The sequence below is a fragment of the Procambarus clarkii genome, chromosome 68 (genome assembly GCF_040958095.1).
Source record: "Procambarus clarkii isolate CNS0578487 chromosome 68, FALCON_Pclarkii_2.0, whole genome shotgun sequence".
NCBI lineage: Eukaryota > Metazoa > Arthropoda > Malacostraca > Decapoda > Cambaridae > Procambarus > Procambarus clarkii.
In genome coordinates this window covers 5,501,870-5,516,922 of record NC_091217.1, presented here as the reverse complement: position 1 = coordinate 5,516,922, position 15,053 = coordinate 5,501,870, and the positions used below count along the sequence as shown (strand labels likewise).

The 15,053-nt window shown below is 41.0% G+C and overlaps 1 protein-coding gene across 2 annotated transcripts; it reads right to left on the bottom strand.

Annotated features, from left to right (window-relative positions):
* Positions 1-159: 159 nt before the first annotated feature.
* Positions 160-14,264, bottom strand: LOC123774785 (protein Star). 2 transcript variants are annotated; one of them, XM_045769393.2, is made up of 7 exons: positions 14,107-14,264; positions 13,766-13,853; positions 6,178-6,331; positions 3,334-3,548; positions 2,779-2,984; positions 1,876-2,035; positions 160-1,024 (listed from the first exon to the last, which is right to left on the bottom strand). In XM_045769393.2, the coding sequence occupies exons 3-7, from the start codon at positions 6,305-6,307 to the stop codon at positions 830-832; spliced, it is 906 nt and encodes a 301-aa protein (XP_045625349.1). In that variant the 5' UTR covers positions 6,308-6,331; positions 13,766-13,853; positions 14,107-14,264; the 3' UTR covers positions 160-829. The 2 variants fall into 2 exon arrangements, with proteins under 2 accessions (XP_045625349.1, XP_045625348.1); XM_045769392.2 differs by having other exon boundaries at positions 6,178-6,323.
* Positions 14,265-15,053: the final 789 nt, after the last annotated feature.

Genomic DNA, 15,053 nt, shown 5'->3' with positions numbered 1-15,053 from the left:
TACAGCAATTCGTGAACCAACAACAAAAGTTATGTTGTTGTTTCAGAAGTTTTTTATGTTAAAACAGAAGAATACCATGGCGTGTTTAGCGAGTCCTGGATGTGGAACGCTAAATAAGATTGATTTAAACCACATAGAAATACAGAATAAAACACTACAAAGAGAAAAACTTTTATTGTATATAAAACATATTAATGACAATAAAACATTTGTAAAACATAATCACTTAGCTTGTACAATGTGGTCTAATTAACTGATAAGCTTAGAACTATGGTAAAGTAACTTTAACAAAAATTTCTGATTATAAGCGTTTCTCCATTGCTAAATAATATTATGACCAAACCAAGTTTCCCGAACAAAAAATTTTGGCAAACATTTCGTTTTTTATAATAAAATTCCTACGGAACAATTATCAATATTTGATATCACTAACTTTGGCAGCATAATTATTCCTATTAATTGCCTGTCGGAGAATCAGCATTGAAACCATTGGTTACAATATTTTAACTATCACATTATGCATCAATAGCTTTTTAACAAGAAAAATATTTACTGGCAAAGGAATGTACCCAGATTTCAAAGGTGAATCTTACATATATAAATAATATAACACCTTGTCGTTTATATAAAAGCTTAAAAATCAAAAGGACAAATTTGAGTAATAAGAGCAATAATAGCTCACAGGTATATAAAAAGAGAAATAAAACCCCATAAGCCTTACCAAAAGGAAACAAATTCCGAAAGTCTTTTTTTGTGTAATTCTAACAACGGATATTGTGAATAAAAAAAAAGGTATATCTATATCCCCCTATACTATACTCCAACTTCCCTATAAACTTCCTTGGCTGGGTCGTTCCAAGAGGCCCTTCCTGATGAAGATGAAGTCATCGCCGAGGGACGAGGATAAGGTGTAGCCTCGCTCTTGCAGGAAGGTAATGAGGGCTTGGCTGCCCTCAGGCACGTGACGGTACTCCACACACACCACCTCGATCCTCACGCTCTCCCATGGTACTGTCTTTAGCACCTGCGGTCACATTAAAACCAGGGAGGGAGAGAGAGAGAGAACAGGGCTTTTACTATGCAGGCGATGAGTCACAATAACGGGGCTAAAGGATGACCAGACCACACACTAGAATGTGAAGGGACGACGACGTTTTGGTCCGTCCTGGACCATTATCAAGTCGATTGTGTCTTGATCGACAATCGACTTGATAATGGTCCAGGACGGACCGAAACGTCGTCGTCCCTTCACATTCTAGTGTGTGGTCTGGTCATCAGGGCTTTTACTATCTATAGCGACCATCTCGTCGCTGTACACATTAAAGTACGGTCTCAAACACTGCGACATCCTGCACGTCACAGTCAACTTCCCATAAAGTACTCTCAGTGTCACATAAATCCTTCACGTCTCATGACAAAAGGCACTAATATTAATGCACATCACTTTTAAGTATTTAAGAAGTAAACAATGCACCTAAGTTTTAAAACTTCAAAGACCAAAAATTTGCACTTGTCAAAATGCACGCCTGCTACAAGCCCCGTATAGCTTTGGCTACACGATGCATTTCCCAATAAGCAACCCTGGCAATTCATACTTCAAAATTTCATACTACGAAATGAACTCCATACAATACATGCTGGCTGTCAATACGGTAAGCCAGTGTTAAAAGACTGAACCACCTATCATTATCATCATAAATTCCCCCTTTCCCCACTGGCACACACTCTTAACCCTCCCTCACCACCACACCCTCCCTCACCACCACACTCTCCCTCACCACCACACACTCTCTCACCACCACACCCTCCCTCACCACCACACACTCCCTCACCACCACACACTCTCTCACCACAACACTGCCAAGTAGCACCAACCTGCAGTTCTGCTCCCTCCACATCGAGGGACAAGAAGTCGAGGCGGGTAGCGTTGACAGCAAGCAGTAGAGAGTAGAGAGGGAAGCACTTGACTCTGGCGTAGATACCATGTTCCTTGTGTTCATGATGGCTCACGATGTGGCCCATGGTATCGCTCTGCCTGTGGATGGACACAGATCGATGAGAAGTGCAGTTCTCACGCGAGGTTACAGAAAAACCTATACAGAAAAACTTCTACCATCACAGAATGGTAGAAGTTATATCTGTGTTCACGTCTGGCTATGTGTTGTGTGTATACATTATCTAAAAGTGTTCAGAGCAGTTATAGTCCCTGGATTTAGCCCCAGCTTCTTCCAATTGTCGGATATCTAGTTATTTTATATTTAGATCATTTATTATGCACCTCATACCCATCACGTGAATGGTAGTGAAAAAGTCACAGAAGCACATACTGGGCTCAGGAACTGAACCCCAATAATCGTTTAGCTAGGCAATTTACAACATTCATAAGCTAACATCAAATTTTTCCCCTTATTAAAAGCTTTACCCACTTTCAGCTTCCTTCGTTCCTTTCACATTCCACATAGTCGTAAAAGCCTGTCTTTACCTTCTGAAGCCTGAACAGACATGGCCCCAGATCCGAAGCCAATTGAGGCCACGGCGGGAAGGAACGTAGGATGATGGCCCTTAGTCCATTCTCCCCAACTCTTTATTACAAAGGCTGCGGGGTTGTTCACATTACACAATAGTGGGCGGTGTGTTCGCTAAATCCTCATGTGCAGGAGTGCACAAAACTACACGAAAACATGTATTAACTTTATATTTAAGAAATATAACTTCAAAACAGAAGTAAAACTATGATGAGGTGTGAACAAGAGGTACACTACTACTGCTACCACTCACTTGAACGTGACCTCTCTGGGAAACGGGCTGGGCGAGAGACAGGCGTGGATGGAGTGGGCTTTTCTGCCTCTCTGGCGAAGTGCCCAGAAGTTCCATGGGTCGGGCTCCACCAGCAGGCCCCGCCACCCCAGCTCCCGCTCCAGGTACAAGGTGTTGCTCAGCTCCTCTCCGTTGTAGGCGCCTGCCTCCAGGAAGAACCCTCCGCGCTGCGGGGAGACATCCAACGTTGGGAGTCACACGAAGAATGTTTACTGCATACTTCACTGAATATATTATTGATTATCTGATTGGCGAGCTACTGAATTGCTTGCTTAATTTACTGATTAAAAGATAACGAGCTGAATAGCTATTTTAATGATATATATCGTAATAAGTCCTGTCCCCGCCTTACCTAAGAATTAAGACTGTACATTTTAAACTCTACCGAAGAAAACAAGAAGACCGAAAGTATATCATAACTATTGCCTTCTTGGGCCTGAACCGACTACTTACCATCATCGACAGGACGAACGCTTTACCAACAACCTATTCCTTCCCTGACTGCCCTCTCCTTACCTTGCCTTTGAGGATCTTCGCCACCTCCGAACTCTGGCCGTTCTGTGAGAAGTCAGTGGTGTTGGTGTTGTGCAGCTTGTATGGTCCTGCGGCGGGAGGCAGCAGGTGGAGCTGCCTAATGTAGGCGACGAGGTCCGGGTGGTGCTGGGGCGCACCTTCCAGGTCGTGGTCCTCCAGTTCCAGCGCCTGACGCGGGGAGGCGCGCCGGTTCAGTGCTGCCAAGCCAACACCAGCACAGACATCAGTTAGAAAAAAGTGTCACTGCACAGTTTGTACTGATAAGCTAACACATGTTGACCAGACTACACACTAGAAGGTGAAGGGACGACGACGTTTTAGTCCGTCGTGGACCATTCTCAAGTCGATTGTCCAGGACGGACCGAAACGTCGTCGTCCCTTCACCTTCTAGTGTGTGGTCTGGTCAATATTCTTCTGCCACGTTATTGTGACTCATCGCCTGCAAGCTAACCCATGTTACATAACACGCTGGCAAATGTTTATCTTGCCAACTTGAAAATTGTTGTGAAATTCAGTTCCAATAGAAAAATAATTGACTTCCCTTAAAGTATCGTCACCCAGAGTTACGCCTTGACAATTAAATAGAGTACTTTCCATTGGTTGATTTACAACTTATTACCCCCAGGTGTACCATGCAGTAATTGCACATGTAGAGAAACTATCACACGAGAATTTGCGCATCAGTTAAGGAGTGTAGAAATAGATAAGTGCCATTGTTAACAGGTTCTGGGAGTCACGATTACATGTTTAACAACATTAGCAATAATAAGTCGAATGTTAATTTTCAAATCAACCTTACCCTTGTAGCACTTCTTGAGTTATACTGAATATTTCTGATCAACGTACTAAAGAATGGCTGTCAATTCTTTTACAAATATAGACCTCTTGTTCGTGGCGGCATCCGTCCACGCATTATAATAATAATAATGATGATAATGATAATAATAATAATGAGAAAATCCGTATCAGTCGCGATGAGGGTTCGAACCTATCCGGTGGGTGTTCCGACACACACACGCTAGCGACTGGATCACGACATGGTATAAGGAGTGCTACCGAACACACAATAATTTATTGAGGCTTCTACTGAATAATGTAGAACTACATTATAATGTAGACTTATACTACAATAATGCGAAACCAAACAAATTTAAATGTGTTGAAACGATACAAATAATTATCTAAGTTTACCCTTTCAATGTAGAAATTTTCTTTTTTTCTTCATAGAGTATGACAATTATTAGGGGGATAGTTAGAAATTTGAGCGTAATGTCACAACGGTTTCCCATTGAAGCCTGTTGTGCTAATCGAACTTTTGATAACCAAATGCGAAACTATGCGTGGGATTACCCAACCAGTTACTCACCAGAACCATCGGTGCTTAACCTGACTGATCGAGTAACGTGTTTAACATACACGTGCCATATTTGAGGCTAGCAGTTAATTCCACTAGTTTCTACAGTCATTACTTAGAATTTAAGGCATGTTTTGTCGCATTAATTTAGCACAAACGGATGGTAAAATTGAACGCAGAACAATGAAAACTTAAAGTCACATTTTCCCCAAATTGACTTTGTCCTACCAGTTCACCACATACTACATAGCCTAGGTAGGTTACTATAAATATGTCTCTATCAAAATAATTTTTCATTGCAATCTATATCTTCACTAGTTGTTTATTCGTTTAAAACATGACTGCACTTCTTGCAGCTTACAAATCCCTGTAAATTCTCAGTGTATACTTCAACAAATTATGTAATGCCATGCAAGACTTGCCGGCAAACGCTGAACGTGTTAGTGCCATTGAAAAAATGTACATTTAACACCAAGAATTGTATAAAATCGTTAGTCTTTCTATTCAACATTTAACTAAATTAAATATAGTAAATAAAAATACTGTTTTTATATGTTTTCATTTTTCTCAACACATCAAAAGTTCACGAATAAAATATGAACGAACAATTTCCTTGTTTGTATCAAATATCAGACCTTAAGGGAAATAAATATATGATATAAGCAGTGTGATTTTTCAAAAACATATATCTATATTTATAAAATAAAATGTCTGTCGAAGTTTGGAGACCAGACGCTTGGGGATAGTTTCATTAAACTTTGCAAGGTAACTTGAGTGGGTGGGTGGATAAGCTGGTCGGGGTCGGCCCCATTGTTTTCCTTGAAGGGGGAGCCAACTCCAATTGAATTCTTCACAAAGTCGGTAGAAATGAATTACTCTCATCATATGTTCATAAAATTACAGATTTCAGATAATGACATGCAAAACAGGCACCGGTCAACCCGGGAACCGCTGGGTTGACCGGTGTCATCTAGTAACACCTATAACAATATCAGCAAATTTTTAGCACAAGCCTAAAATTTATTTTACTATTTTAAACTCCTTAATCTCTCCAAGTGCTCTATGTAAAATCTATCAAACCAACTGCTGTGTTACCTTTTGTTAGTTGAGTTCGTTGCATACAAAATTAAGGTGTTTATCACGCAACTTAGATGGGCAGTGGTAGAAAGGTTACACTCATCTGCATGCATTTCATTGAACATTCATGATAGCTATCTCTAAATTTATGATTTTTGTTCACATTCATTTACATGGCCATGCAGAGTGTGCGAATAATTTTGCTGGTACAGTTTGCGTCAGATCTACACCGGCAGGTAATTACATTTTTCAGAGCTCCTTATAACAGAGGCTAAGCCGAGCAGTAATGACACTAGGCGTCTGTTGTTTTTATTGGATTGAGTAATACATACCAAGAGGAATATACTGATATTCTTCACTTACGAAGATAAGCTACATAAAGTTTTTATACACACCTTTAGCGTTGAGGAGGAAGAGGAGGGAGATGAGGGTGAGGACGGTGGCCAGGAGAATAGAGAGGGGTGCGGCGCGAGGCAGGCGTCCAGGTCTCGCACACCACCACCACCAGTCAACACACATGCCCATTTCGCCCCACGCCCACCTGCGGAGCTGAGAAGTGTTAGGAATGGGCCCTTTACATTAGCCACGGTCCACCCGAGGAGCTGAGAACACTGTCCAAGGACCTCACACGCCCACCTGAGGAGCTGAGAACACTCTCCAAGGACCTCACACGCCCACCTGAGGAGCTGAGAACACTATCCAAGGACCTCACACGCCCACCTGAGGAGCTGAGAACACTATCCAAGGACCTCACACGCCCACCTGAGGAGCTGAGAACACTATCCAAGGACCTCACACGCCCACCTGAGGAGCTGAGAACACTATCCAAGGACCTCACACGCCCACCTGAGGAGCTGAGAACACTATCAAAGGACTTCTGGACCTGGTGGGCGTATATTCTCTCACATTAGTCACAGGCTACCACCCTTAAGGAATTTAACCTCACGTCATTGGAAGATAGAAAAGTTAGGGAAGACATTATTAGAACATATACAATTCTCAGGGGATTTGATACCTGCTTGATAGGGGTTTTGGGAGTTCTTCTACTCCCCAAGCCTGGCCCGAGGCCAGGCTCGACTTGTGAGAAGGGCAGCAAAATAAAATCAGACAATGTCATTATTTGGAATAAGCAATACACGAACAAGGGAATACATTATTTGGAATAGGCAATACAAGGGATCACAAGTGGAAATTTAAGTACCCAAATCAGCAACAAAATCAGTAAAAACATTTTTGCCAGTGTTAGATTAGTAAATAAATGTAATGTTGTTACGGTATCGACACCGTTGCCGGAGTGTGGGGTGGCGATTTTGGCGCCATCTATGGACATACACTCCAACTTCCATGTATTAGGGGAGATGCAGACAACACCATCTGTTGGCGATGGTGTGGCGTCGGTAAAAGGCTCCTGTTTCATACCTCAGTTAGAAGGTGAGGTCGATGATGATGACCTCTGGTGGGTGGCGTAAAGATATCAACGCCATGTAGGTTGTAAAAGCAATTACAATTTCAATTCCCGGTGGAAGGGTGTTATCCTAAGGTCGCCCAGTATACTGTATCCAGTTCTTCTGGTGACTGAGTCTCCATCTCAGTACCCAGCATGGGGGGGAGATGAGTATACTGTCTGTCTAGCTAATGACGTTTTATGTTCAAAGAGGTGACGTAAGGAGGCGATTGCGCTGAGGAGGACAGTTCACCTTTGGCAGTCCAAAGCTCTTAAGCTGGTCCTGTGAGAGGACACAGTAGCCGTTGTCGGTAGTAGCAATGTATTAGCTACTGCATTTATGCAGTGTTGTATGGACCGACGTACCCGGGATTTGGCCAAGAAGAGTTACGAGACGACAATAGTGCGTCTGTTGAGAAGTGCTGCTAGTGTGTTGCTAGAGACTTCTGCCAGGGTGTTAGGTACCCCTGTACGTGATTACTTGAGACCCCTGTCAGCTTGTGGCTGAAGCCCTCTGCCAGTGTGTTTCTGGAGAGCGGATGTGGGGTATTGGGACATCGTGATGATACAATGTATGGACTGGCCCATGTTGTGGAAGGTGAACTCGCCGGTGATTACCACTGAGCGTGGACAATGTATATGTGAAGATAATGGACTCGCCGGGGCTTGATGAACTGCTGATCTATCGAGTGTCCTGAGTGAAAGCGACACAGTGTAAATATGTATAGTTATACTTAGGGATATAATATATATTGGTGGTGATAATATATTGGAGAAGGTGTAATTGCGTATTGTTTATCCCCCTTTTATTCCTTACACTGTTCCTTGCCACCGTCAGTTCTTGAAATCTTACAATCGACTTTGGGTAGGATAAAGAAGTGGTTATAAGACATTAACAGAAAAGAACCCGGTTACTGGCCCAAGCTGGCTGTAACAAATGCACTAAACAATGAAGAGATGAAGGCCGACTCCATATGCAGTTGATTGAGGCCGAGGGAAAAAAAAAGCCGAAGCTCAAGCCCCGCAAGCACAATTAGGTGAGTACACAATCTGCAAACAGAGGCCAAGCTTCTCCTGCGTCCGCCCAAGGGGAAGGAATTATAATGTCTGCTGATACACTAGCTGTAGGCTTCACGACGTACTAGCTTGTATTACTGTCGTCTACCATCATTTGTACCCATTATATAAAATTTCGACAGAAATCAACGATCAAAAGTGGAACGAGGTTCGTGCTCGTACAGAGAACAATCATTGTCTGTACTTGTGAAGTATCATACACCAGTCCTCCTGAAGTATTGTACATCAGTACTCTTGAAGCATTGTACCAACCCAAAGATGCTACCCCTCAATTAGCTGACTAACTCCTGGGTACCGACTTACTACTAGGTGAACAGATGCATTAGGTGATAGGAAATGCGCCCAACCATTTTAGTCCCGTCCGGGATTCGGACCAGGAATTCTCGACTATGAGTCGAGAACGAACCCGATTGTGCTACCGATACCATTAAAAAAAGTGGTCTGGGTAAATATCCTCAGACTTGTTTAGTATTTTAAAGGTGTCGATGACATCAGCCCTGTCATGCCCGGTGTGTAGTGGTGTTGATCCTGTGGCCTTCACCTATTCCTGGTATAAAGAGTTGACTTAGTTCTGAGATGGTTTTTTGTAGCTGTGTCGTACTTTCTTTCTGATATGTAATTTTGAAAGTGGGGTCTCCATGCTGGGATACAGCAGTCCATATGGGTGGGGGGAGAACTTGAGACTTGTATAGTTGAATAACCACAAATCTCTCTTTTTTTTTTCTCCTCCTTGAAGTCAAAGGTTCATTTGATTATACTTAGGATTTCTTTGTTATTATTATACCTGCTACTTGTTAAGCAATTTTCAATGACTGGTGGATCAAAACTTCTAGGTAATTTTCTTCATGTCCTCGGGAAGGAGATCTGCTCAAGGGAATTGATTGAGAACGACTACATAATTAGTACCATTATCTACTCTCTATCCATGGTAAGGTTTGGTTAAGGATACTTTACTATTAGGTTAGGTTTCATTACATTTGGTTACCTTAATTCAGTGTGTTAGTGACGATAATGCAAATTATGAATTTGAAAACTATTTAAGTGTACCCGATAATTCCGTTTACAGAAAATAAAATTCTTCAAAAAACGTTTTCAGCATATAATTTTTATATTTTAAACCAACGATTTATAATAGATTAAATATATAACTCGAGAATAATCTATGTTTAGGACAAAGATTCACTTGCCAGTTTACAAGTAGATTATTACTGGAACCGTAATATGCTTTCAATCACAAATATTTAGATAACTATCCAGGTGGTTTGAAAGGGAAAGTGGTTTCTCGTGGTAATTATGGATTTGGTCAGAGGGCGGGCAATGATATGATAGATATGATGAGCCGTGTTATGCAACACATGTAGAGTTCTGCATTTTTCAATATTGAAAAGTATTTGCCAATAGTCTGACCATTAGTAGAGTTCATGTAAAGCCTCAGTATAATTTTTGCTTCCTACTTTACCAGAGATCTTAGCGTCATGTGCACATTTAATGTGGTTTGCAATGTTCTCGTCTACATCGCTGATGCATATAACAAAAAAGGTTGGCTTCAAGATGGAACGTCGCGGTACTTCACTCGCCACATTTTTTCCAGTCAGATTAATTTCCATTCAGGAAGACCCTTTGCTTCCATTGTTTTAACATTTTTTATCCATTCTAGTATTTTACCGTTTATTCCAGGTGATTGTAATTTCCTCGCCAGTCTTTCATGTGGTACCTTATCAAAAGTTTTTAAAGAAGTCCATGAATACTACGTTTACTGGAAGTCTTTTGTTTGAATAGCTGGTTACAGCTTCAAAAAATGTGAGCAGGTTAGTAAGGAAGGATTTATTTGTAACAAAACTTTGTAGAATGGGCCGAGAGAGAAGGCAACAGCCAAACCAAACTCTTTCTGGGCCTAGTATAGTGCATATGTGCTAAATTATTTATAAGAATAATTTAGGCCTAAGCTTGCTTATATAGCCCTAAGACAGGTTTGGTTAGGTCTTTGGTTAGGCTGTTTCAGTTTTTGCTGTGCCCTTTAGAATTGCAATAGTACAAAATAGGTTTTTGGGGGTACAACAGTATATATTTTGGACATTCCAGCCATATTGTCTATATGTACTTTATGAAATAAGTTGAAAATATATATTATTTGGTATAAATTCATTGATAATTGGGTCTTGTGGCGTGATAATCAGCGCAGTCGATGTCACACCCGAAAGAGTTTAGTTCAATTCCAGCTGCATAACCTTTGGGCAAACGATTACTTTCGCATGATGCCTCTGTTCACGTAGCAATAAACAGGTACCAGGGAGTTAGACAACTATTATGGGTTGCATCCTGGGAAAGATCAGTCATTGGCTAAGAGGGACCTGAATAAGCCTAATTAGGCTTCTGGTCTTCGACTGTACGATACCATTAGTCTACCGAGTTTACAATTGAAGTGTTCACTGGTGAGTCATTGTTAGATATAGACGACAAGAGCGATAAACAATAATCATGTCAATTTATTCTCGGCAGTCTCTCCCACCCTTTCCGATTAGTTTTTACCACAGACGTGGCCACACATTTACAATGCTAACCACATATATACATTTTCTTCTGTCCTCCATGGACAGGGTGAGAGATTTGTCAAACATACAGTTCAGGGATTTTCCGATTATGAGGCAGCAGAGACCAACTTCCCCTATCCCCCTACTCACTAGTGAGGGAGTACAGGCGCCAGTAGCCTCGCTCTCATTCCCCGCCCCACCCTCCCCATACACCCACCCCCTCCCCATACACACTCCCTCCCCATACATACCGTCACGCCCTCGGCCACAAATATTGATCACCTCCAACACCTAGTGATTCTTGCCATCAACCCCAAAAACATCGTTTGACACTTGTAGATTTGCTGATTACTTTCTCGTTTATGCGAACTATCAAACAAGAACATTTGTGCCCCTTGACATTAATTGTAAAATCTTTACACAAATACACATGTATCTCACCCTACGTAAATATAAATAAGTTTTTTTTTATAACAATATATAGGTCCACAGGCAGAAAATCTTATCACCAAGTAGAATTGTATGACGAGCAATAAAGATCAGACAAGACAAAGAAAGGTGGGTATGCTGAGTATTTTTTGTGTCAGTCTTTGGCACAGTATCCTACATGCAATTGTGCAACTGGAGACACAATTGGAAAAGCAGACACTATATTATGAGCTTGACTTTATAAGGCCGTGGATGGATTTTTCGGTGAGGTTACTTTACCGGGTCCCCGGCAAGGTTTATGCTGGCTGGACTGTGTATATAATAATATAACATTCGGCCTCCATGGCACCTGTTCCCAATTCCATCAACCTACACACGGTTGTATTGAACTCTAATAGCTATCTCTCGAACCAACTCTGCAACTTAGTACAGTCATCTTTGAGCATCTTACAATCATCTGTTTCTACTCTTCTCATTAACTCTGCATTATCCGCAAACATTAATACACAGGCTTCTACTCCTATGGTTAGGTCATTAACATAAATGAGAAATAGCATGGGTCCCAGCACCGATCACTGGGGTACTCCGCTTGCTACTCTACACTAGTCCGCCTTCTTTCTCCCCCATCCCCCCAATACTAAAAACGCTTTCTAATGTCCGTATGGCTCATTTGGGTACTCAGTTTCCCCCTTTTACCCTTATGTGTGTGTGTGTGTACTCGCCTAGTTGTCCTTGCGGGGGTTGAGATCTGGCTCTTTGGTCCCTCCTCTCGACTGTCAATAAACTGGTGAACAGACTCCGGAGCCTACTGGGCTCTATCATATCTACATTTGAAAGTGTATGGAGTCTGCCTCCACCACATTACTGCCAAATGCATTTCATCTGTTAACTACTGACACTGAAAAAGTTCTTTCTAACGTCCAAGTTACTAAACATTATAGGTAATATACATGGTCCCCTTTTTAGAGTTTACAAAATACAAAACAAGATTACAAATTGAGAGAGGCTTCATGAAACACTTAAATCTATATATAGTTAATCACCAATAAATAAGGAATCGATTAGTATAAACTAATTCATAATTGCCACGTAAATTGAACTGCACTGTTGCCCTTCCCAGTAGAGTAAGGGGGAATATGGGAAATATGTATCTGGCGCCTGCTGGGTCAATATAATCGATTGTTGTTGTTTGCAACCTAGTTATACACGCTATACTCACTATCCTCCCAGACTGAGCCTTGCCAGCACCACTATATATGAACTCGGTTAGAAAACTTTTTCGTGGAAAGCAATCATATCGTAGCCTATAATTTCTGCAAAGCAACCATAAAGTTATATAGTTCCCCCTGGAAAAAAATACACACCACGTAGCCTAGCACCTAACAAATGAATATCTCGTAACCTATCTTATTAACATGGTAAGACATAAACATCATAACCTAAACTAAATACAGAGAAGGGAAGGGAACTATCAGGGGAAAGCACCAGGCCGTTACGACTATGTAGCCCTTGGAAGAGGGTCAGGATATCACATTGCATTACTATCAGAACTATGTAGCCAAACTCCTGAAAAGTAAACATCACATAACCTAACTCTTATATTTATTATAAACTATAAATAGAAAAGCTTAGGAACACCAAGTAGCCAAACTCCTGAGTTGTAAATATTCACATAGTCTAACCCCTGAGAAGTAAATGTATAACTTCACTTGAAAAGTAAACACTACGTAGCCTAACTCACCATGATATATAAACATCAAACTCCTGGTAGCAAACAGCACGTAGTCTAACCTTGACTAATCTTTTTGATTAAAATACACTAAACTAAACATTACTGATCAAATAAACAGTCAAATGGGAGATAAAACACAAAGTTAACTAGCTTTTCCTGGAGGGAAAACACCGTATAAAGTTGGTCTTAAGAAAAACGCTATGGTTAAATATACTTTGAAATTGTTATCTAGTCTTCTCAGTAAACATTTTATTAACAATGTATACTAACCTTTCTCAGGAACCAAAAACTAGTCACTAGAATTAACCTAAATCTCCCTGAAGAACTAAACCTGCAAAGTAAACCTTTGCTCTGTAAACTCTCTCAGAACCAATGGAATATACACCTAATCATTCCTGACAGACAAACCTTAAATATAATAATCTTTACCGAGCAAGAAGCCCTTCGGAAACATAATATCCTCAAGAAGCAATCACTGAGTAGGCTTAGCCTGTCTACAGCAACAAACTCTGTGTCGACAACCCTGTCCAGATCGAGGCAAACCCTGTGTGTAATAACAAATTTCGAGCACCAAATTTTCAGTAAACTAACATTTCCAGAGAAGCAAACCCTGTTTAGACTAACATTTTCCGAGCAGCAAACATTCCGTACACTAACATTTCCAGAAAAGCAAACTCAAGCAGCAAGCCCAAAGTACACCAACGTTTCCCGAGCAGCAAAATCCTTATAACATGAACCTTTCCAGAGTAGCAAAGCCAGGGTACACTAACCTTTCCTGAGCGGCAGAGAGCGCCGACAAAACTCCTTTCGAAGAAAGAGCTGGACCATCACCTTGACCCCGGGGTCCGCTGCACCATTCTGATGAAGCAATTATTATCCCGGGTTACTGAGCTGAACCTATTATACCACATCACTTACACGTAATATACTAAGCGCCGTATATTTATCATAGATAAAAAAAAAACAATTAGCAATCTCAATATTAAATATCATTTTCAACCCAACGGGTTTTACAGCACAGGAAAGCAGCAGTAAGCAACCGATTATTTTCACTTGTATCGACAAGTTCCCAAGACACATAGCACCATTTTAAGGCCGCCCAGATACTTACCTCGATTTCCTCCCACTATGTTGTTCCAGAATCACATGGCTACACGTATTATTATCACGAAACAAGGAGGAAACATCACAACAGGCCTCCACTCATTCGCTCTCTCGGAGCACACTCCAGCTTTCGTTGTGTTTACCTGTGTGGCTCACCTGGAGGGAGAAATGTTGAGCCCCTGCTGCTCACGCCTGTACGGGCGACAGTCGTTAGTCTCCAGCAGCATTCTCGACCTTGTGGCGGCGGGTGATAAGTTCTGCGCGTGGGTCACGGGGGTGATGTGCCTGGAGGCAATTACTCTCATAGAAAATGGTTCAGTGTGTTAAAGGATAAACTGTACCTTATTACTGTGTAGCACCGAGGTGTTGTTCTGATAATTCGTGTTGTTCTATTCCAATATCACTGTTTTGTGTTGTTTTTATTATACGTGCCTCCTGCTTATAGCCTAAGTGCCAACAAACTTTACTTCAAAGTTCACATACAACACATAATTATGATAACTTCAATTATATATATTATTATTATAATCGAAAATGTATTCAAATTATTAAGGAATCGGCATACAGGTCTGACATTATCTGTACATGGGGCTCAATTCCAGTTTAGTTCATTTATTATGCCCTGAATTATACCCAGGCGGTGAACGGTGGTGGAAAAGGTTACTGAGGCACATAATGGGCTCAGGGACTGAACCCCCAATAATAAAATAAAAAAATAAAATGTTTATTCAGGTAAGGTACATACATACAAAAGATTTTACATAATTTGATTGATATATAGATGGAGCTAGTACATACAATGCCTAAAGCCATTATTACGCAAAGCGTTTCGGGCAGGAAAAACATTAATGACTAAAACTTAATACTAATTGAGTATAAAGAATAAAATGTGTAATCGGTTAACTAAGGAAATTAAAGAGTTGATGAGCTAGTTACATAGCTTATTACCATACA

Excerpts from the sequence above, each read along its gene's own strand:
- LOC123774785 (XM_045769393.2), bottom strand. The coding sequence starts at position 6,307 with ATGGGCATGTGTGTTGACTGGTGGTGGTGGTGTGCGAGACCTGGACGC. Across the intron at positions 3,549-6,177 it reads CTTCCTCCTCAACGCTAAAG|CACTGAACCGGCGCGCCTCC; the intron begins GTGTGTATAAAA and ends TTGGCTTGGCAG. Across the intron at positions 2,985-3,333 it reads CGAAGATCCTCAAAGGCAAG|CGCGGAGGGTTCTTCCTGGA; the intron begins GTAAGGAGAGGG and ends GTCTCCCCGCAG.